This window comes from Nilaparvata lugens, chromosome 5 (genome assembly GCF_014356525.2).
Source record: "Nilaparvata lugens isolate BPH chromosome 5, ASM1435652v1, whole genome shotgun sequence".
Lineage (NCBI taxonomy): Eukaryota > Metazoa > Arthropoda > Insecta > Hemiptera > Delphacidae > Nilaparvata > Nilaparvata lugens.
In genome coordinates, this window is record NC_052508.1 from 60,602,597 (window position 1) to 60,626,598 (window position 24,002).

Genomic DNA, 24,002 nt, shown 5'->3' on the forward strand with positions numbered 1-24,002 from the left:
GAGAAAGGGCTGAGGGGGAAAACGGTAGCAGTATATCAGCAGCTTTTTACAGGAGAGCAGTTTAAAACTTCTAATTTATTTAATCATTTTTATTTATTTTTTTATTCTATTAGAATTGAGAAAATTATACTGGAATTATGTAAATTCAATCCTGAGAAATGTGAATTCATGTACTTCTCTTATAATCTGAATAAAATAAGTTGAGACTTGGGCCTCCTCCAGACAAAATAACGGCGTTGCCAAATTGCGTTGAATTGCGATTTTATTGAGTTTCCAATTCAACTACAGAATTATATGTAAAATATCATCTCCGATATCACAGCAGGGCTGGAAAGGGTTTAGACTTGTTGAAGGGTTGAAATGAAATTAAATTTTTCTGTTGTAATTGAAAAAATATCACTTCTCCCAAAACTATGGGATGACGTATTAATTGATAACTTTTTTATAGTTTATTTTAAGATAATAATTATTTATCTTGATATACCGGTATCTAATATATTTTTATAATTATTATCAATAGATAATAACTAATCTTTGCAGTATCCTATAATTAATAAGATTTTCGAGAAGAATAGCTGAATAACTGAGAGAATGTTTCCTCTTTTTGAGGTCTGAATCATTCCTATATCTGACCTCGCTTTAGCTATTTTTTAATTAATGATTATGCTGGTTAATTACGAACATAGAACATGCTTTTTTGACATGTTAGGAACATTTTGTTTCGGAAAATAAGTGGGTGGTGGAAGTGAGAGAGTTGCTCAGAAATAATTTTTCCAACTATCAACAGTAGTCTAAAGAACGGCTTTTGAACTCTATTTGGACTAATTATAATTGGTGTTTGGCATTGTATTTTGGCCTACGTATGATGAAGGATAACCATATCTTCGCAAAAACGGCAATATAGTCATAATAGGCAAAAAATAGTTGTATTTGAAAAAATATTGAACAATTATTCTCTTTGTCATGTTTTTATCAATTATGTATAAACTTTTTTGACGTATGCCAAATAAATAAAAATATTTTTTAAGAGAATAACTTTCACTTATAGAATAATATTATTGCTAAAACTTATTTTGTCTGAAAAATGGTAAATTTGTACTTGTAATCTAATAAGAACAGATAAATAACTTTATTGTATGAGAACATGCCATTTCTGACCAGGGTCAGAATTGTATTGTTCAATGAAATATATACAGGGTCAGAATTGTAGTGTTGCCGGGTCAGAATTGTAGTGAGGGTCAGAATTGGCGTGTTTCCATAACTATATATATATATATATATTATATATATATATATATATATATATATATATATATAATATATATATATATACAGGGTGTTTCAGAAGTAGTGTCGAGAATTTTAGGGTATTGTACCTGGATGCTAGGAGACTAAAAATGTCATATTTGAAGTGTCCAAAACTCAGCGGTTATCCTTATAGCTGCCATTTTGTTTTTTTCACTTAAAAATTTTTATCTCAAGAACGAAATGTTGTATGATCTGAAATTTGGCATGAATATTTATGCTATAAAGACTCAACTATAAAAAATAAAAAAAAAAATTTTCGTTGAAATTTTTCAAAATGGCGGCCATTTTAAATTTTTGATGGCGAATATCTCGAAAACCGTCCATTTTACAGAAAATTTACAAGAGACAAAAAAGTTAGCAAATTTTTTCACGATTCCAATGATACCTAATTTATTAGATTGGTCGAAGAATAACAGAGAAATTAATTTTTTTCGTACTGCATGCATGACCACTTTTCACCATTTAAAGATCAATATTAATTTTTTAATTCCAGATGTATTTAAGATGAAGCTTTGAAACTCGGTATGGCTCCATATGGGCAAACAGATGATTTTACAATGGTTTTCAGATGATAATGTTTGTCTTGTAAAAGTATTGTTGTTTCATTAAAAGTAAAGAACCAGATGTAGTGCTTCCTATTTCTTAGTCTCACGTTTCCTAGGTCTTATTTCTATCTTAAATTTCCAGTTTCAATATTTTCTTACGTTGCTTCTACACAAATATTTAATTATTGTAATGGAATTTAGTTCGCTGGAGTACACCGATATTCACTTCATGTATGGAGCAGCTCTTGGCAATGCGACCGAAGCAAGAAGAATGTATGCAGCTGCATTTCCAAACCGCCGTCTCCCTTCCGACAAGGTGTTCACAAGAACTCACAATCGGCTGAGAGAAGTTGGTTCATTTGAACGGAACAGGGTAATTGCTGGTAGGCCTCGAGCAGTTCGAAATGTTGCTTTTGAAGAGGAAGTATTGCAGAAATTCGATTTCAATCCTAGAACGAGTACGAGAGCAGTTGCAAAGCAAATCAATTCAAGTGCTTCTTCTGTGTGGCGTGTACTAAACAAGGAAAGACTTCACCCCTTCCGCTTTCAAAAAGTTCACTCATTGGTTGAACGCGACTATGAGCCAAGAGTAAACTGTGCCCGTTGGTTTCTTCAGCAAGACATTATCCAACCAAATTTTCTAGAAAATGTGTTATTTACCGATGAGTCCAGCTTTACAAGAGAAGGAATCTTCAACTCTCGCAACAGTCACGTCTGGGCCTTAGACAATCCTCATGAGGTCAAAGTGCGTGGTTATCAGCATAGATTTTCGCTGAATGTTTGGACGGGTATCTTAGGTAATCGCGTGATTGGACCATACATTCTTCCTAATCGTCTGAATTCTCCCACGTACATTACTTTTTTAAGAGACATACTACCAGAACTTTTGGAAGATGTGCCTCTTGCAAACAGATATAATATTTGGTTTCAACATGATGGTGCCCCTGCTCATTTCGGAAATGTTGTTACGGACTTTCTGAACATGACCTATCGTCAGCGGTGGATTGGGCGGGGTGGACCAGTACCGTGGCCCGCACGTTCACCTGACCTCAACCCTTTAGATTTTTTTTTCTGGGGCCATATGAAAGACCTTGTTTACAGCACGCCAGTAGAAAACGAAGAAGACCTTGTGGCAAGAGTGGTTGCTGCAGCAGGTGCCATTCAAGATGATGAAAATGCTTTTATAGCAGTTCGACGGTCCATGATTGAAAGGTGCAGACTGTGTAATCAAGTTGAAGGACGGCATTTTGAGCAATTGCTGCATTAGTATCAGTGAACCGATTTGAGTGAAATTAATATTTTTCAATGTAAAATAAAATTTGGAGGAAAGTTATTCTTGTATATTTCTGTAATAAGAACGGTTTTCATGAAATTATAAAAAAAATTAATATTGATCTTTAAATGGTGAAAAGTGGTCATGCATGCAGTACGAAAAAAATTAATTTCTCTGTTATTCTTCGACCAATCTTAATAAATTAGGTATCATTGGAATCGTGAAAAAATTTGCTAACTTTTTTGTCTCTTGTAAATTTTCTGTAAAATGGACGGTTTTCGAGATATTCGCCATCAAAAATTTAAAATGGCCGCCATTTTGAAAAATTTCAACGAAATTTTTTTTTTTATTTTTTATAGTTGAGTCTTTATAGCATAAATATTCATGCCAAATTTCAGATCAATACAACATTTCGTTCTTGAGATAAAAATTTTTAAGTGAAAAAAACAAAATGGCAGCTATAAGGATAACCGCTGAGTTTTGGACACTTCAAATATGACATTTTAGTCTCCTAGCATCCAGGTACAATACCCTAAAATTCTCGACACTACTTCTGAAACACCCTGTATATATATATATATGAGTGTATGTGCGTCTGTGTACACGATATCTCATCTCCCAATTAACGGAATAACTTGAAATTTGGAACTTAAGGTCCTTCCAATATAAGGATCCGACACGAACAATTTCGATCAAATGAAATTCAAGATGGCGGCTAAAATGGCGAAAATGTTGTCAAAAACAGGGTTTTTCGCGATTTTCTCGAAAACGGCTCCAACGATTTTGATTAAATTCATACCTAGAATAGTCATTGATAAGCTCTATCAACTGCTTTGAGTCCCATATCTGTAAAAATTTCAGGAGCTCCACCCCATCTATGCAAAGTTCGATTTTAGATTCTCAATTATCAGGCTTCAGATACAATTTTAACAAAAAAATTCAAATGGAAAAGATTGAGCATAAAAATCTCTTCAATTAATGTTCAGTAACATTTTCACCTAAAATTGAAAATAAGCTCGAAATTCGAGAAAATGTTATTATTTCAATTACAAACTGTTGGCAACTGTTGATTCTATTAAATCATTCACTATGAAGAGATAGCAAACTTCGTGTGTCTCCAGCCTTATTGTCCTGTCACCAGCTGGCTTGGTTCTTTGAAACGTAGACTTGAGATGCGCGGGAACACTAGCGTCAGGTGATAAATTTTCATAACAGCAAGGAAAGTTGTGTGAGTGCGCCACACCAGATTTTTACTTATAGCCTATTACCTATTACTATGTCGGCCAAATATTGTCCATGTGTGAACACTCCCATAGCAAACAATGCTATTGATTGATATCGGCCGTTCCTTTAGGTCCAGCCTCCTATTTCATGTGAACACTCCCATAACAAGCAATGCTATTGATTTATATCGGCCGTTCCTTTAGGTCCAGCCTCCTAGTCCATGTGAACACTCCCATAACAAGCAATGCTATTGATTTATATCGGCCATTCCTTTTAGGTCCAGCCTCCTAGTCCATGTGAACACTCCCATAACAAGCAATGCTATTGATTTATATTCTCCGTTCCTTTAGGTCCAGCCTCCTAGTCCATGAGTACACTTCCATAACAAACAATGCTATTGATTTATATCGGCCGTTCCTGATGGACCAACCTCCTTGTCCATGAGAAAACTCTTATAAGAAACAATGCTATTCATTTATTTCGACCTTTTATCTGACATACCTTAAACCTGGCCAGCCGCCTAGTCTCGTTGGGCCGGAGCGAGAGCATGCATATGCTAGTGATGATGAGCAGATTGAATGCGGCCGAGCCGACTATGGTGCCCGGACCTAGCTTGCCCGCCTCGAAGTTGTGGCCAACTGTCTCGATCACCGACAACAGGATCTCGGGTGCCGAGGTGCCCAGCGCCATCAGTGTAAGGTTGGCAACAGTGTCGTTCCACACTCGCACCTCCACTACCTCGGGCTCCTCTGCCCGAAGGCCTCCAGCCACAACGCTGTTGTAGCTGCCGTGCGACTTCTGTGAAATGAAGTCGATGAAAGTGATGAAGTAACATAAGAGTGAAAAAACTTATAATTGTAGCTGTGAATTGTAACTGTGGAAAATTGTAAGAGTGGAAAAACTTATAATTATAGCTGTGAATTGTAACTGTGAATTGTAGCTGCCATGCGATTTCTGTCACAGACAACAAATTCATTCTATTGAGTTGAATCAATCGGTCAAATTTCAATCAAGTTAAAAATGTATAAAATACTCTTTACTCTGTACAAATTAACTTCAGACTTGGATGAATTTGCGGCGCAGAGAAATGGAGGGAGATCAGCCAATTACAGTGATGAATAGAATGATAGGTAAAAGCGCAGTTGCCAATTTGTCGATTAGAGCCAGTCGACTGAAGGATTCCAGACAGGAAACTCCGTAAGTTTAACATGGGCGCCTGAATACTCATGAGAAATAATTAGAGGAATATATGCTGGCCGGTTAGAACTACAACTTCGCACCCGTTGTATCCCCTACTCTGCTGCAAATGTCCCTCCCAAGTCAGAAGCTAATTTGTACAGAGTATAGTACACTCTAAGTACTCTGCAGGAATGAATAGTCTACTGCCCGGTTTCTAGGAGACTTGCGGTATTTCTGACAAACATAAAACAAAATTATCGAATTGAAAATATTATAGTTGAAAAGCGATTTCTTTCAAATACATGATAATATAAAAAACTGAAAAAATTAGGCAATCAATCGTAAATGAATTGTTGCCAAATGTAATGGTAGTTGGAGAAAGATACAGAATTTACAATTATAGGACATTCAAAATGAAAACAAAACTATAATTTAAAAATAATGAGACACTTGATAATAGCATAGCTAGTCGTGTCTTAGAAAGGAAACAGATAAAGTGTGATAAGGTACTTAGTTCAAAAAAAAATTAATTGATAAATAAAATAGAATGAATGAGTTAGCAAGGTAGATAGATCAGTTAGGGCTACGCCACACGAAGCGTTCATTTCAGAGGTTCTCATCAGACGAGTCGGCAAGGCAGGAAGCTCTCAGATTGGCTGATTATCAGCTGATTCCTGAATGCCAACCCAATCAGCAAATCGCTGCTGACTCGTCTGAAAACGCCTGAAAATACACTTCGTGGGGATTGGCCCTTAATCATCTCTATGATTGCAAACGGTTTGTAAATATTTCGATGGAGAGATAGACAGGTGGAAGACAATTAATATTCCTTAATGAAATTAAAATGAGGGCTGAAAAAAATATGAAGGAGATGGAGAATATGAAGGATAAGAGACAACGAAAAACATTAGAGCAGGAGAAAAGTAAGGTGGAAGAATACAAGGAAGGAAAAAACACGAAAGAAGAAGGTCACAAGAAAGGAAAGAATACAAGGAAGAAAAAACACGAAAGAAAAAGGTGACAAGAAGGGGAAGAAAATTGGAAGCAATGAAAATAACTTCTAGAGGCTACACGACATGTAGTGTGATAGTGAATACACTCATAATTGATTAAAAATAATTGAAAGGTAATTCAAGACTACTTATTTTTAAATTTTATACATTTTCCATTATTACTGATCATTTTTCAAGTCTTCATTAAACGATTGAGGACTTCAGTTGTTTGAAATTAAATTTAAACTAACATAATATAATCACAGAATGGTGTATGTAATGTAAGGTCATGTTGAATGTAACATAGTGCATCCTGTGATATAATTCCAATGCGTTCTTTTCACATGTTCAAAAAGACAACATTATTTAGTTTTGTCGTAAATCAATGAAAAACAACTGCTTCAAACAGCGTACGGAACTACAAATCATCTGAAACATCCTACACGGAATGACATCATCTACTAATAAAAACCACAAGTGAGATTCACTCCAAACTATCAGCATTCCTTAATAAATAACTGCTATTCTTCCCATTTAACCAATGCTGACACATTCCACTGGAGCAGCTTCCACATACAAGTTAAAAGGTGTAGTCTCATATTGGTGACCTTCAGATTTAGTGGCTGAATTCAACCAAGACCTATAAAGGTTTTATTCAGCATTCCTCAGGAATTACTTCATCGACTCAGCATAGTTGCTATTTTGATGTCATAGTTTAAAGGAATTTGGAATAGCTCATACTTTTTACCATCATCATTGATGATGAAATGGGAAGCATTGATGTGATCTATACACAATGCGGACAGTTTGAAGAATTCAAAAAGATTTTTTCAACAATGATATCAATTAATTTACTCTGAAAAATTAGTTAGAATTCAAGTGAGATATTTTCATGCTAATTTCTAATTTTTAAATTCCAATTCAAAAGGATAAAGGTTTTCTAAACATTACTCAAGATTATTTCATCGACCAAACATAGGGTCTACTTCCATGTCAGTTTAGTAAAAGGATTTCAAGGAATTTGGAATCAGTCATACTTTTTATAGGATGCTTTCTAATTAGACTCCAAGTCCAAGGAATGAGTTGGGATTCAATTTGGAATAATAAGTCATCATTCATTTTCAAGAATGAGTCTGGATGAGTAAGTGTACGGAATGAAAATTATGCTAATTTCTGGGCTTGACACAACATTTATAGTCCAGTCGAATGGTCGTTTTTCAGTAAACAGCCCCGAATGAATTTTTCTCGACGGTTCTATATTCGACGGTTCTAGCGACGGGCGCTGAATTCGAATCTGAAATTTGCTGACACGCCAGAGGGCGGCTTCACCCCCAAAACCCCCAAAATTGCGGACTTTCTTCAATTTTCCCATTTTATCTCGTGAACCTTGAGTTTCTCAAGAAAAACCATTCTCGACAAAATTGAAGAGAATAAGATTTCCAATAAATTGAGTGGTCGCGCAGGATTCTACCACTTTTGGTTCCGGAGCTACGAATTTTCAAAAAAGGGGTATTTTTTAAGGGGGTTTCAAAACTATGCAAACCTACTACTTCTACCCTATACAACATGGATATTTTTCTAGTATAGATAAAATACCACACATCATGTGAAAAAACAATTCATTATGAACAGGATTCCTTAGGAATTTTCGAATTTAGTAGTGGGGGGAGGGGGGATATACCCAAAAATTGAAAATCATGTCCTACAGCCAAAATACAAATTTTTCATGATAATACCTTTTCAAGACCTTCCTAACAGAAAAATAAATATTTCGGCTGAAATCATCTCACGCGGGTTATTTTCTATGAGAATCACCCGTTAGAAACATTTTATTTCAGTATTTCCTAGTGGGGGGTACGTCATAAGGATACGTTAAGGATCAAAACTTTAAACACTTATAACTTTTGACAGAATGATCAGATCTCCTCGTACTACAGCTCATTCTTCTCAGCTCGTCAGGCGGTTCAAAATCATGTACCATAATTGAAAAAATAAAAAAATCACTTTTAGTGTATTTTAGCCCCTATTTAAATGCACAGAAAAATGGCCAATTTCTATATTCAAAACTGTGTAAAATTAATATGATATAGTAGCCGTGAATGAGTGAAATTGACAGGATCGGCTACTATAGTAAGATTTACTTTGAACGGTCTGCATTGGTTGAATAATTTTATTTATTTCAATGGAAAACATAGGAAGCAATTATGTTATTTACAGTAATGTTAAAAGTTTAAATTGAGTCTCAACATAAATAGGTACCGTATTGCAATAAACTGAAAGATCCCAATTTCCATTTGTTTCGATACACATTGTGCAAACAGACATTATTCGTGTCAAAAAACAAAACACATCATGATGGAAATCTGGAATCAAGATTTACTATCCTGAGGGGACTGTGAATGTATAATATGTTTTCAATGTTTTTCTTCCGACAGTTCTTTATTCTTCTTTCAGGAAATCCTGACGCCTCTAGGGAACCGAACGCCGCAGGTGTGTATTCAATGGCTTCATACCAATTCAAATCGCATGCAACACTGAGCAAATTGGCAAATTGCATGCAGCACTCAATTTGCAGTTGTGACGTAACAGTGCTATGGAGTCACTGGGACACTTGTGGCATCTGTGGTTTTAACATAGTAGCCTACAAATCTCTATTTATGGAGATAAATTCCTTCGGATGCTGTCTATGAAAGACTGAGAACAGGTGTACGGTACATATTTGAATTATATCGGTGGGCCTATAATCTTGTTTATCTAAATAAAGAGGTGATACATATCATCATATTATCATCTCATACTATGTAAGAGGTGATACATAATATCAAGAGGTAATACATGCGTTAAAAAATTGAAATTAGTAGGCCTTCCTTCATATTGTTCATCTCAATAAAAAAGGTGATTTATTCATTGAAAGCCTGGGAAACTCCAGAAATACAATCAAGAAAAGGAAAATATACACCCTCTAAGGATCAGCTAGCAGATGCCCCTCTCATAATTTGACGTCGCTACTTATCAAAATGACACTATCATGCCATTTGTAGCTTCTGAATAAAACAAGTTGATATTTGGACAAAATATCCAAGTTGCCAAATTGTGCGAAATTCCAATCTTTTCGAGCAAGCCCATATATGACACGATATAGGCTATTTGACAACACAGCCGACGATGCAGAGTTGTCAATTTGAATGCAGTATAACCAGTTATATGAGCTTGCATGACCAGATTGAAATTTCGCAACATGAATATTTTGTCAAAGTCTCAATTTTTATTTAGAGAATAGCTGCCATTAAACAGGCTACAGCAAGATCTAATTCATCTCAATCAACTGTACATAGTTGCAATGTAAATAATCAGTCTATGAAGCAATGCAGACGACGAAAACATGTTCTTTTCTTTTTCATAATATTATCTAGAACGATTTTTAGATAATTGATACCTTCCCAATGTTGAAATATTGATACAGTGATATTGATAAGTGATGAGTAAATAATACTAAGAAATATTAATACTAATAATTTGAAAGTGAGGAGGAGCACTACAAAGTATGACATTTTTTATTAGTAACATCACTGGTGTTGTATTGCTCCCACATGATGAAAGTTTGAAATGTATCTCACCATACACCAACATAGTTTACTTAGGTCCCATTTATAGGACACTTATTAAAGGTGCATTTTGGTGGATTAAATCAGCTAGTGACTGAAACTCAAAATGAACCACAATATAAAGTACGAGATTTGATATGGATTTAATCACTACCTCCGTAAACAAAGCCATAGTGCATTCTGGTGACGTCAGCACAGGTAGGGCTCCTACACCAAAAAAAATTTGTTGATTTCAGCTGATCTATATCAGCTAGTGTTTTTATTGGTGTAGGAGCCCTACCTGGGCTGACGTTGCCATCAACTACCTGTCATTCGATACGGCTTGGTTTACGGAGGTAGTGATTTAATCCGGTAGAAAATGGAATTTAGTTGAAACTGACACTGTGGAAACGGCACTTAGTATCCTAGTAGAAACCGATCCTTAGACTTTTATATCGATTTTCGAACAGGAAAACATTTCACCAACCTTCTTGCTTTTGGCCAGATAGACCTTCTTTGTTTTGCTGGTTATGGTTTCAATGGCCGACATGAATATGTCAGTGACAATGGCAATGCCCAAGAAGAAGTAGAGCAGTAGGAGCAGATAGAGGGTGCGCCTGAAGGACAGACTCCACTCTCGCTCGTCGACCAGAGGCAGGATGAGACCGGCCGGGCAGATGTCCGGGGGACCCCATCGGTACGTCGACACTGAACTGCTGTTGCCGTGGGTCATCTGACACAAACAAATAACAAAATTACAAATTAAATCGAATTGAGACATAATTTATGAGAAGTTGTGCTATGTTAAATGATTGAAGAATGAATAATTATTATGATAAAGCTCTTATGGCCGGTTGCACAAAAGCCGGTGCAATTTTAATCATTAAATCATTATTGAATGCAATGAGAACCAATCAGAAAAGGCGTTTTTGAAAAGAAGGTTTCTCTGATTCGGTTGCAGAAAAGCCTGTTAAATTTTTATCATTATTGAATGAAATGAGAACCAATCAGAAAAGGCATTTTTGAAAAGAAGGTTCCACTGATTCGGTTGCACAAAAGCCTGTTAAATTTTAATCGTGATTAAATACAACGAGAACCAATCGGAAAAGGCGTTTTTGAAAAGAAGGTTTCTCTGATTCGGTTGCACAAAAGCCTGTTAAATTTTAATCGTGATTAAATTCAACGAGAACCAATCAGAAAAGGCGTTTTTGAAAAGAAGGCTTCTCTGATTCAATGCATTCTCGTGGCATTCAATCATGATTAAAATCCAACAGCCTTTAGTGCAACCGGGCCATATAGTGAGATTTTCGTTACAAAATCATTACTAACAGTTTCTCCTATTTATTTATTGTCCATTTCAATGTCACGGGTGGCACAGTCCATCACACTGACAATCGTCATACAAACAACAATACAATAGCCTAAATACATCACCTTCTAATATCGGGGGACCGAGCTTTGCTCAGAGTGAAAAAGCATGGAAAAATTATTACGAAAGAAGAAATTATAATATATAATTTATAGTTCATACAGAAATATTCTATCTAATCACAGTGAATTGAGATCAATTCCCAGAGCAATGCAAAAATTTCTCTCACAAAGGCCTTGTGCACTTAAATTTTAATCCTGATTAATTTCACGTGCACCAAATCAGAGAAGACCATTTCAAAAAAGATCGCTTCTCTGATTGGTTCTAATGGTATTAATCAGGAGTAAAATTTAACCGGCTTTTGTGTAACCGGCACTAAGTACCTGATTGAATGATTACAAAAATTCAACAGCTGAGTCATAATTTTATCTGTCCCACACACATGCACTCGCTCACTCACTTCAATCATTAACAGACGACGAAATTACGAAATTATCATCTGTTTTTCCAAGGATGAATAATTATTATCCTTTTCATGTCTTTCAGCGAGTTTTCCCAGGGATGAAACCTAGTGCAATAGAATTTTTATATCATAAACCTACTACGTTCCAAATTTTGTGAAAATCGTTAGAGCCGTTTTCGAGATCCGTTGGACATACATAACCACATAACCAGATATAAATATATATATACAGAAATTGCTCGCTTAATATAATAAATAGGATAGTACATATCTGTGATTCAAGTTATCCCGTTAAGTGATATATGATCTATACATCTATAGTGAGTTCCACGTTATAATGGCATTGGAGAAAGATAGAAGAACAGCGTTACCGATTATCTGCCTTGCTACTGCATTATATTATAAAAGATAGCGTTAGATAGCGATAGAAGATAACCGGAATATCTGAAGTAGTATCAAATTTCCTTTATTGTTTCTATTTTTTACCAACAGTTTGAAGTAAATTTCACTGAAGTGGAAGACGAAGAGGAAATGGAAAGAAGCATTATGCTTATCAAGTAGAATACAATTTAAGAAAATCCATGAAAAAGTTTAACACCAACTAGAACGGGTCATTTCAGAAACAACATAAGTCATTTTTTGGTCAAAATTGGTTTAATGCAGAATCTTATTCTTTGAAGGTAAATACAAAGTACTCCTGAGAAACCACTTAGTCAGGCTTCTCGATATGGGTTAGATTACAAGCCTGACTTATGTGGTTTCTCAGGAGAACTTTGTATTTACCTTCAAAGAATAAGATTCTGCATTAAACCAATTTTGACCAAAAAATGACTTATGTTGTTTCTGAAATGACCCGTTATAAATGTACTTTGACTATGAGATGACCAACTAACAACTAATTATGAGATGAGCAAATGATATAAATGCTCCATGCATTTCACCAAGCAAGCATTTATGCAAGTCTAGTGTGATAACCGATCGAACTTTTAAAAATGAAAACCATATCGCATTAATTGAAACTGAGTCACTCCGCTCGACAATAAAAATAAGTGAGGTTCATGAATATGACCCTAGATAATTTAACGATTCTCCAGTTCCACGATATAATCATCACAGATTGGACTCCTACGATTAGCACACTAAACAATGAGCAAATGAGCAATTCCCACGCACCCTGATTTATTATCTTGATATCTTTATCTACAGATGGTATCAAAATAGGTGACCACTATATTATAGTGAGTTTCACTTTTAAAGTGTGGGCATTCCTTATGAATAACACCAACGCTTCCCATTCAAACAATGCTGACAGTTTGAAGTGAGTTCCACTATAGCTGCCTCAATACAATCTGCAAAGTTCAAAGGTCACCCAGCCAACACGCAAGGGAAGGATTTATACATCCTACTAAAGCTACTATATATGCCGGTATCCCACTGACCCAGATCTAGACCTATCTATCAAGTCGTAAATGAGAATAATGATAAGAATGTACAGTCCACTGGTTCACACTATCGAGCATGACATCATGACATATTGTGTGGGGAAGGAAGAGGAGGTGGCGGGTAGGAAGAGGAGGAAAAGGAGGAGGAAGAGGTGATTGTAGTTGGGAAGATGGATGAGGAGGAGAAGGAGGTGATGGAGAAGGAGGTGTAGGAAGAGTAGGAGGATGAGGAGGTGAAAAATGTGGTGGAGGAAGAGGTGGTGAGAAAGGAGGAGTAGGGAGAAGAAGTTGAAGGAAGAGGAAGGAAGACAGGGAATGATGAGAGAGAGAGAGATATATAACAAGGAACAGATAAAGAAGAAGGGTATATAACACGAAGAAGAGTGATGGAGGATTAAGAAGTGGTGGAAAGAGGGTAAGAGGAGGAGGATGAGGAGGTGGGAAATGTGGTGGAGGAAGAGGTGAAAGGAGGAGTAGGGAGAAGAAGTTGAAGGAAGAGGAAGGAAGACAGGGAATGATGAGAGAGAGAGATATATATATATAACAAGGAACAGATAAAGAAGAAGGGGTATATAACACGAAGAAGAGTGATGGAGGATTAAGAAGTGGTGAAAAGAGGGTAAGAGGAGGATGAGGATGAGGAGGTGGGAAATGTGGTGGAGGAAGAGGTGAAAGGAGGAGTAGGGAGAAGAAGTTGAAGGAAGAGGAAGAGAAGATAGGGAATGATGAGAAAGAGAGAGATATAACAAGGAACAGATAAAGAAGAAGGGTATATAACACGAAGAAGAGTGATGGAGGATTAAGAAGTGGTGGAAAGAGGGTAAGTAGATAGATAGATAGATTTTATTATTCATATTGTTACTATTCTTGTCGCCTATGATAACATGGTTACAATAATATTTATAGTATTACAGATCATTTTAACTGTTTCATGATATGGTTTCATTACATTCTCATAACATGATCTCATGATAATGTGTGACATTGTAATACTACATGATCATATAATAATTCATAATGATATAGTGAAATAAAAAAGTATAAGTATATTAGCTGGCCCGGCGAACTTCGTACCTCCAAATAGTTTAACGCATCTCATGACAAACTTTAGCTAATGCACACCTGAGGAGGGGCGATGCGGCATTTTATTTATATAATTTTCCAACTGCAAATTAAATAATTTACTAAAAAAATCAATTAATTCTGAACACCGAAGACAACACAATTATTCGAAACAAAGCAAAATCTTTAGAGCATGTAAGTTCTTTAACCTGAAGCCGCACTGCTGGATGGTTACACACAGATCAGTCATTTTGTTTTTAGTCGATGCGTTTAGAATAAAATACATGGGCGGTTATGGAGCAGCACACACTCTTGTCTACTATCTACCGGCGGCTGTTGTATGACGCAATGATTATAACAGCTGATTTTTATTTCTGTGTGCGGCTAACTCACAAATCTTCTCCCATTAGGATTACATGTAAACTTTGAAGGACCGTAGGAAAGAGTCCTGAAGTCGGATTATAAATTTGATAGACCATAAACCTGGCTCTAAACATAACGAACACAACAAAAAAAATAAAATTCGGTGCACACATAAAAAAGTTATTGAGTGTCAAAATTTGAGGCTCGATTTTTATTTATATAGATATAGTAAAATAATATAATCAACAATACAGTATCAACAAGACGCCATTAGGTATTATGATTTACAGGTATCAGAAGGTGTCAATCAAACGCTCCAATCCCCCAGCAAAACGAGCAAAAATTATTGTTACTGTACACATACGCCAATAAAACAATTATTCACAGTAAGTAGGAGAGGGAATAGAATATAATATATTGAGAGATGGGAGAAGTTGAAGGAGAATCCAAGAAGAATAGAAAAATAAGAGAACAGAGAGGATGTAAACAATGGTAATAAGATAAATGAAGTGATTAACAAGGAGAAAAGAAGAAAAAGAGAGGATGAAAGACAAGTGGGAATGTGTGGGAGAAAGGGAGGGAGGAAGGTGAAGAAGGAGGTATGAGAAACGTTCGAGTGGTGGAGGAGAAGGTCAAGGAGATGAGTTTATGATGAATGTTAGGCGTATGTGATAAAATTTGAAAAAGCAAAGAATTCATGGATCTTTATAAAAAATAATCATATCATTGGACAGAAATATCTTCACTATTTTCAATTATTCATGAACTATGTTTCAATTGAAAATTATTATTTACTTGATAGAAATCAGACTTTGGATAAACTATAGTATCATCGTTGGGCAAGAATTTCTTCACCATTTACAATAATCCATGAATTATTTCTTTCTAATTTTAAATTGATTAATTCACTCTATTTTCACGGTGAAATCTCAAACTCTATCACTGACTACGTATTTGCAGACGCAGACATTCATAAAATAAGTTTCATAGACTCATCATAATCCATCACAGTTTCATAATAATCTTATCATTGCAATCACTCATGGAACAGGAAAGAGAAACGCTGTTAATTTACTCTGTGTTCATGGCCTCAAAATAATATTATGAGGAGATTATAAAGAAGTTCTCATCTTCTTTCCAGTTTCAATGTTTTTCCAATATTACTCAATTTTGTTTTCTCCTCTCAAAAACCCATCAATTCTTCGCATTCTTTCACTTGAACACAAAAAAATCTAATAACAGATCTCAGAAAATAGCTTTGAAATAAGGCTATCGAGCACGTATTTCACAATAGGCCTTAGTACCTGAAAAGGCAATTTCCACTACAAGTATTGCAGGCCAGAGTCAGATGCTAGATAACTTTCTCTCGGCACATTTACTTTGCTTTCCCGGCGTTATGCTCCACATCTCTAGCTCTATCATTCTCTATCTTCTACTCATTTCTTTTTATAGAAGACAAGAGTAGATTCTTCTCAGTGACAGCGAGAAAAATTTCCAATTTTTGTCAGAAACGAGTAAAAAAAATTCACTTAGCAGGTTGAAATCGTGATCTATTTTTGGCTTACTATAATTGACCGAACGTAGTGAGGTCTGTTTTAACTCGGATTTTCTTTTGTTTGTATGAATGTATGTATGTAACGCAATTAGGGACAAACGCGTTGATAGAATTCGATGAGATTTGGCAGGAATATTCCTTTTTCAACTGCGCGACGATGTATACACAAGGTTTTTTGAAATTTTGCATTTTAAGGATAATATGAAAAGAAAAGGAATTCCTCCATACCCCGATATCACTATATATCATCTACTCTGAAGATAGGATTAATCAGACTATAGAATTATTCATAGCCAATCAGCTGACAGTTTCAAGTTTAAAGAGGTCTTTAAGGTCTTTGGTTTCAATATTTAGTTTTGCAGTCATGGTATTATTATGGGTGCTGATGGGCATAATTTATATCAATATTCTAACATTTGAAGAAATTAATTTAATAGGAGATTAAAAATAATCAAATTAACTAAATAATAATGCTGAAGAAATTATAATATTTATTTATTGTAAAAATTAATTTTCATCAGATGGAAAGATTATCACGGAACTGGATGAATTATAGCATATGGAATACAAATTCAAACGTGAACTGAGTTTGTTAACATTTCAAACAGGTGACATTCAGATGCTTGTGGATGAGAAAACTGCGTGAGGTCTACTGTTCACAGAACTACTAGTATTATAATGGAAATGGGAAAAATATCTATTAGGCGGAGTTAAGATGTGTTTAATCACATAGAATGTGCAGGAAGTGTTGTCAGTGTATGGATTCTTTATTATGAATTTTTCTAGAACAGGCTTCACAACAATATTATTGTAAACGATGATTTTGTTCATGAAAATGAATACAGTGCATACAATTGAAACCTTTTTTCGATACCTAGAGTATGCATAGCGTTACAAGCAGTTTTGAGACGCAATTAAATTTGATGATGCATTTATCTACTTTCAACCTTGAGGTACCTAGTCAATGTTATAACATTGAAAATTAATTCAGCCTTTCATATCAATTACAGTATATTCAATAGTTTAAATCGCTTATCTCCAAGTAATTTAACTCGATTTCCATTAAAATCCTTCTTCTCTTTTAACTCCGCTTCAATTCACTCAAATTATGTTCACTCTTCTCTTCCATTCACCTAATTCCTCCAGTTCTGCCATTCTTCTTCGATTTCCTTCTACTCTTTAATGTTTGTTTTCATTTATTCTTCTTGTTTTTCTCTCTTCTCAACAATTTTATCTTGAGACATATGGGTAAATGAGACTGAATAAAAATTCACGAGAGACATATAAAATAACGTGTCTGTACATGAACAACAGACAGTCTGTGTGATAACTTCAAAAATCCCCCCAAGAAAGCAAATTATCAGTTAGCTGGATGATAAGTCACTAATTTTTGTATTATTCACTTTCAATGTTATCCTATTATATCCTCAAAAAGGACGAAGGAGTAAGTCAATTTCGTTTGCCAACGAACTCGATATGTGTAATATGATTCAAAGAGTAGTGTTGAAAATTTGAAGTAATCGTCGAACATGCATACAAATCCACAAATGGACGACTCGAGACTCTAGTCATTAGTAGGAACTCCCTACGCTCTTCCAATCAATATTATTTTTTGGTGAATGTATTTGAAATATAATATTGATCATTATCAACAATATTAACATTAGATCAGATTTACCGGGATGATTTGAATCACATTTTATCGACTAAATAAGGCGGTGTAAGTGTCAACAATGCCTTCCTATCATTTCCGCAGACTTTAAAACACGAATCTCACCTTCACTCCTACAAATGACTAATGAGAAATAGCAGGTTGGTCATTTACAGTGAAATTCACGTCAATCTGTCGGCATAGGTTGAATGGGAAAGAGTTGGTACCATTAGTAAAGAATGCTGACAGTTTAAATTAAATCTTGACTGTAATGATGTATAATATGAAGCCAAGGTAGAGGCCACAAAATCTCTTTTTCACTTCTTCCTGTTTCCTCCTCTTTTTATTTTTCGTTCCTCCTTTTTATTCTCATCAAACATCTGTACACTCCACCTCATCACCTCTCCTTCTTCTCCTTCTTCGCCCTTTTCAAAAACTTCTTCTTCTCTCCTTACTCTTCTTCTCCTCCTTCTTTTTCTTCTTCTTCTCCTTCTCCTCCTTTTTTTTCTTCTTCTTCTCTTCCTTCTTCGCCTTTTTCAAAAACTTCTTTTCCTCCTTCTTTTTCTTCTTCTTCTTCGCCTTTTTCAAAAACTTCTTCTCCTCACCTTCTTCTTCTTCTTCATCTTCGTATTCGACTTATGCTTCTTCTTCGTCTTCTTTGCCTTCCTCTGCATCTCTTCTTCACCACCTCTTCTTCTTCTTCTTCTCTTCTTCTTCTTCTCCACCACCACTTTCAACCTTCTCCTCTTCATAATCTCTTCACCTCCTATTACTCTTCTTCTTCTATTTCTTCTTCATCACCTTCTGCTTGTTCTTCTTCTATAGCTTCATCTTCATATTAGTCTTCTTCGTCTTCTTCGCCTTCTTCTTCATCTCCTCTTCACCACTCTCTTCTTTCTCTCACCGTTTTCAAAATTTTCCTCTTTATCATCTCTTCACCTCCTCTTACTCTTCTTCTTCTTCTTCATTCCCCTCTGTTTGTTGCTGTTCTTCTTCTTCTCCATCACCTTCTGCTTGGTCTTCTTCTTATTCGTTTTCTACTTCTTCTTCGTCTATCTTCTTTATCTTCATATTCGTCTTCTTCTTCATTTCCTCTTCACCACCCCTTCTTCTACTCCTTCACCATTTTCAACCGTCTTTCTACTCTCAATCACCTCTTCACCTTTTCTTCTTCTTCTTCTTCTTATTCGTTTTCTACTTCATCTTCTTTGTATTCATCATCATCTTCTTCTTCTTCTTCTTCGTCTATCTTCTACATCTTCGTACTCGTCTTTTCGCCTTGTTCTTTATCTCCTCCTCACCCCCCCCACCCTTCTTTTGCTTCTTCAACATTTTCAACGTTCTTCTACTCTTAATCACCTCTTCACCTCCACCTCAACTTCCTCTTCTTCTCTTTCTTCGTCTTCTTCTTCTTCATCTCCTTCTGCTTGTTTTTCTCCTTCTTCTTCACATTTTTCAACCTTCTTCTTCTTCCCCCACAACAATCTCCTCCTCCTCCTCCACTGCCATCTCAATCATCACCTTCAATGTCTGCTTAGTTTTGCTAGCATCAGTACTACGGATGCCATAAATTGCAAATTACTACACCACACACCGTTCGGCTATTTCGGTCATCACCTGTCTGCTATTAATCAGACACTCCTGTCCAGAGTCCAGTCCACGTTTTTACCTAAAAACGTGAATGCGTGCTGCTTGCTCTTGAAATTGATTACGCATTGCTAGTGGATATTAGCATAGAGAAATAATATCTTGAGTAGATATCCCATGGTATAGGGCGTTTATGTAGCAACTTTTACTGTTATCTCAATCCGATAGTTCACGTATTTCTTTCCCAAAAGGGTGTGTGACACTGGTAGTCTCTCATATAGTGTCGTTCATACACTCTCACCCCAACAAAACAGTAAAAATCTACAATAATCGATAGTAATCGACTTGAGATAACAGTAAAAGTTGCGACATAAACGCCCTATACCATGGGATATCTACTTACGCTATTGTTTCTCTATGATAGTAACAGCGACTACGCTGTAGTCAGGTCCACGATAAACTGGTAGTGAAGAAAGATAGGAAAACAGCGAAAATTAAATCTTTGATAGGAGTTGGTCGAACATTAACATAAACATATATTATATATTATAATATCTATAAATTAAAACAGGAGACACAAGACATAAATAGATTGAAAACACTTCAAAACTTACATTAGAAACGGAACTCAGGAAGGGAAGGGAACTGAGCAGTTCTCGAAAATTTCCGTTTCTAATGTAAGTTTTTAAGTGTTTTCAATCCATTTATGTCTTGTGTCTCCTGTTTTAATTTATATATTACAAACTTTAAAGTGTCTTCTGTTATGTGCTATAATATCTATAAACATATATTATAATTATCTGAGGTCAGCATCTTACTTTGCCTTCTTCCAAAGTATTGCTATACCTACTAATGTGGGGTAACATTTGGACTGTATTGGAACCGTTTTGGGCGTAAACCTGTGGTACTTTTCTGTAAGTTGTATAACTCTGAATGATTAAATTAATAAAATGATGAATAAATAGTTTTTATGCTGAAATAATTTTATTGTTACAAAAAAGGGTGGTAAGGGTGTTAACGGGTAGGTATGTTGAAAGCAAAGCAGTTTTGGTCGAATGCCTGTTGTTTACACCTGAATTGTATCTATTATCCATGAATAAATAAATAAATAATATTATGACTGTGTAATGGGGCCCGTAATGCTCTTGTTTACTATAGTGAGGTCCACGTTATAATGACAGTATTTGATCAACTTTGGTTTTGCTATCCTTGTCTATCATTCGACATAGCCGGTGGTACTATTCTTTTCTAGGTCCACACCGATGCCAATTATGTTTTTGACAGTGTAGAAATATAATTAATTAATGCAGAGAATCGGCATCGCTATTCTTCTATCTTTATCCACTGCCATTATAACGTGGACCTCACTATAGCATAACTATTTAACATTTATTATATTTTCCGTTTTCAATCATTTTATGATAATGTGTTTTTGTTTTTGTTGTATAAATAAATAAACAGTGTTTTTGATTCTCTGCTTTGCCACTGAGTTGTATAGAACAGCGTTTCCCAAACTGTGGTACGCGTACCACTGGTGGTATGCGGGAACGTTGCTGGTGGTACGCGAGTGAAGTTCGAAAATTGGTATACTCTACTAGTAGCTACTAGTAGCAAACTTGAGCATTTACTTCCCAGAAAACTATAAAGAACATTTGTGGATGAAAACCCCGTTTAGTGACATTAAGAAAATGACAATCCCAGAGAATCTCTCATTAGCCGAAGAAGATCAACTGTTCGACTTAAATTGTGACTCAGATTTGAAGGAAGTTTTTGATAAAGCTACCCTGATTGACTTTTGGATTCAACGACGCCAAGACTACGGTGAAATCGCCAACCGAGCAGTCAAGTTTCTACTCCCATTTTCAAAATCCTACTTATGTGAAGCTTCGTTTTCTTCTCTTTGTTACCTTAAAAACATACACAGAAATAGGCTGGCTTGTGTTGAAAATGACTTGCGTTTGAAGCTAAGCCCAATAAAACCAGACATTGCAACTTTAAGCAAATCGCTACAAGCTCATCCTTCTCATTAACTTGTGTGTACTTATGTTAGAATTTTTTGTATTGTTTTACAAATACAGTTTTGTTCTACACCTTAAAGTTTATTTATATTCTTTCATCCTAATTTTTATTTCAAAATAAGCATTGGTTATAACTATGAAAAGTTTAATTTTAACTAATTTATTTACAACTAACTGCAAAGAACTAAATAAACATTGTTTTAAAGTAAAGTACTTAAAAGGCTAAATGTTATTTTTTAATTGTTATTTACAAACTTTACTATGCAATGGAATGATGATTAATCATTTTTATACTGGTGGTACATGAAAGGAGGACTTCATATTAGGTGGTACGCCATCAAAAAAGTTTGGGAACCGCTGGTATAGAAAATACAGCTGATACCGGTAGGGCCTATACCTGATGTAATATTATCAACTATTCGTTCTTGTTTAGAATACCTAATCAATTATATTTTATTCGTCAAGGAACTATATTTCTCCTTAATTAAACAATAGATTTTCATATGAGATCAAATATTTTTTTAATAATTGATTATATTTTTACATTCTTGAAAAAATGATCTGGCAACGTTTCTGAGCTGGATAAGGATATCTGCTTTGTCGAATGATAGACAAGGATAGCAACACCTTGTTAATCAAATACTGCCATTATGAAAAAACTAATTTTATAGTAAATTTCACTTGGAACTGGAATTGAATTGCTTCCATGAGAGTCTTAGGAGGGTGAAGATAGGGCGCAGCCGGCCCTCTCTTACACTTAAGCCACCAAACAAATTGATGAGAGTGAAATCGACAATGAAATCAGTGTTTTCCAATAATTGAAAAATGAAATTGGGTATCATTCAACAAGATTTCTCTGATTTACTTCATACCATTTTCATGTCTAATAAAAAAGCATTCGTTGCACTAGCAATTTTAAAACTATCCCTTTCTTGCCCCGTGTTAAGCTAAAGTATGACCCAGTCACAACTATCTAGTCAAATTGACTGTTAGGATCCGATTACACATTCAAATATTTATATGATCATAAATATTTGAACAAACCTTTCACCAACGATCTTTGTTGGTGTACTCTAGATCTCTTAGCATAGACTAAATAAACATTCATTTAGTCTATCTACATATTTTTCAACAAATATGTACAATAAACATACATACTCTGGTGTACTCTAGAACTCGTATCATAGACTAAATAAACATTCATTAAGTCTATCTTCTTATCTTTCAACAAATATGTACAATAAACAATTAAATCTTTGATAGAAGTTGGTCAAATATATGATCATATAATATTATTTGAACAAATCTTTAACCAATGATCTTTGATGGTGTAATAGGTCATATCTTTTAAGAAATATTTACAATAGAAAATCAAATCTTTGATAAAAGGTGGTCAAATGTCTATAAACATAATATTTATGTTTACATCCACATACATTGAACACTATATCATACTATATTTGCATACTATAAACATTGCATGACCGTGTAAAGGTCCTAAAGCTCCCATTTACTGTCCATAACAGAGCGCTGATTACTTACCTTATCTGTTATCCTCTACACTGATTTTTTTATTTTAAATTAAGGATAGAAACATATTTGGACGAATGCCTGTTGGTTCATCCCAAATTTTGTAATTAATTACTGTCTATAAATGAATGAATGAATATGAATGAGAGTTGACATCACAGGCTAAAAAAAACTTCACTTGTCGGCCTAATTTGGTTGCAAATGCAAAGTGACATTTTTGCCTATCAGTACGGCACCGTACCCAAATCGAGAACCCTAGTCAGCTATAGTGAGATTCATTCCAAACTGTCAGCATATATAGCATCAAAGTTTCCCGTTCAACTAATGCTGACAGTGAATTTGCTCGCACAGTGCAATTGACTTCAATTTACCTCCCACACCTCGCTTGTTGGAGGCTAAGCGAGATTCACTTTCTACTGTCAGCATTCCTTATCAATGCTTCCCATTCCAACAATGCTGACAGTATGGATCTCAGTAGGTAGCAGGTCATCACATTCCATCTCCTCAACCAACATCATAAATTGAATAAGTTGATTGCTATGCAAGACTTGTTTCCATCTCTGTCACTAGCAGATGACCTTTTTGCCAAATGCAATACCTCGTCTGTTATTCTTTCTATTCAAATCCTAACATGGAATTTTACTGTTTCTTTATGTCTCCAAATTGCAATGTACTTTTACTTTCTCTAGTAAGAGTTACTTCAAACTTTTAGCATAGGTTGATTGTAAAGTATTGATGTAACTTTTAAAGAATGTTGTCAGTATGCAGTGATCATGAGTCACACTATGGTTTCATAAATATACATACTTGTTGCTGTGTTTCTGGTGATATTTCATTGCTGTGTTTGCTATTTTGTA

General features: G+C 35.2%; 1 protein-coding gene across 2 annotated transcripts in view; it reads right to left on the minus strand.

Moving 5' to 3' along the window:
- The window catches only part of LOC111055447 (sodium/calcium exchanger 2), a 75,112-nt gene that overhangs the window by 46,338 nt on the left and 4,772 nt on the right, over positions 1-24,002 (minus strand). For both annotated transcript variants that reach the window (XM_039428954.1, XM_039428955.1), the window contains exon 2: positions 10,593-10,838. In XM_039428954.1, coding sequence (XP_039284888.1) covers positions 10,593-10,838 — 246 coding nt within the window. The remainder of the gene's footprint in view (positions 1-10,592; positions 10,839-24,002) is intronic.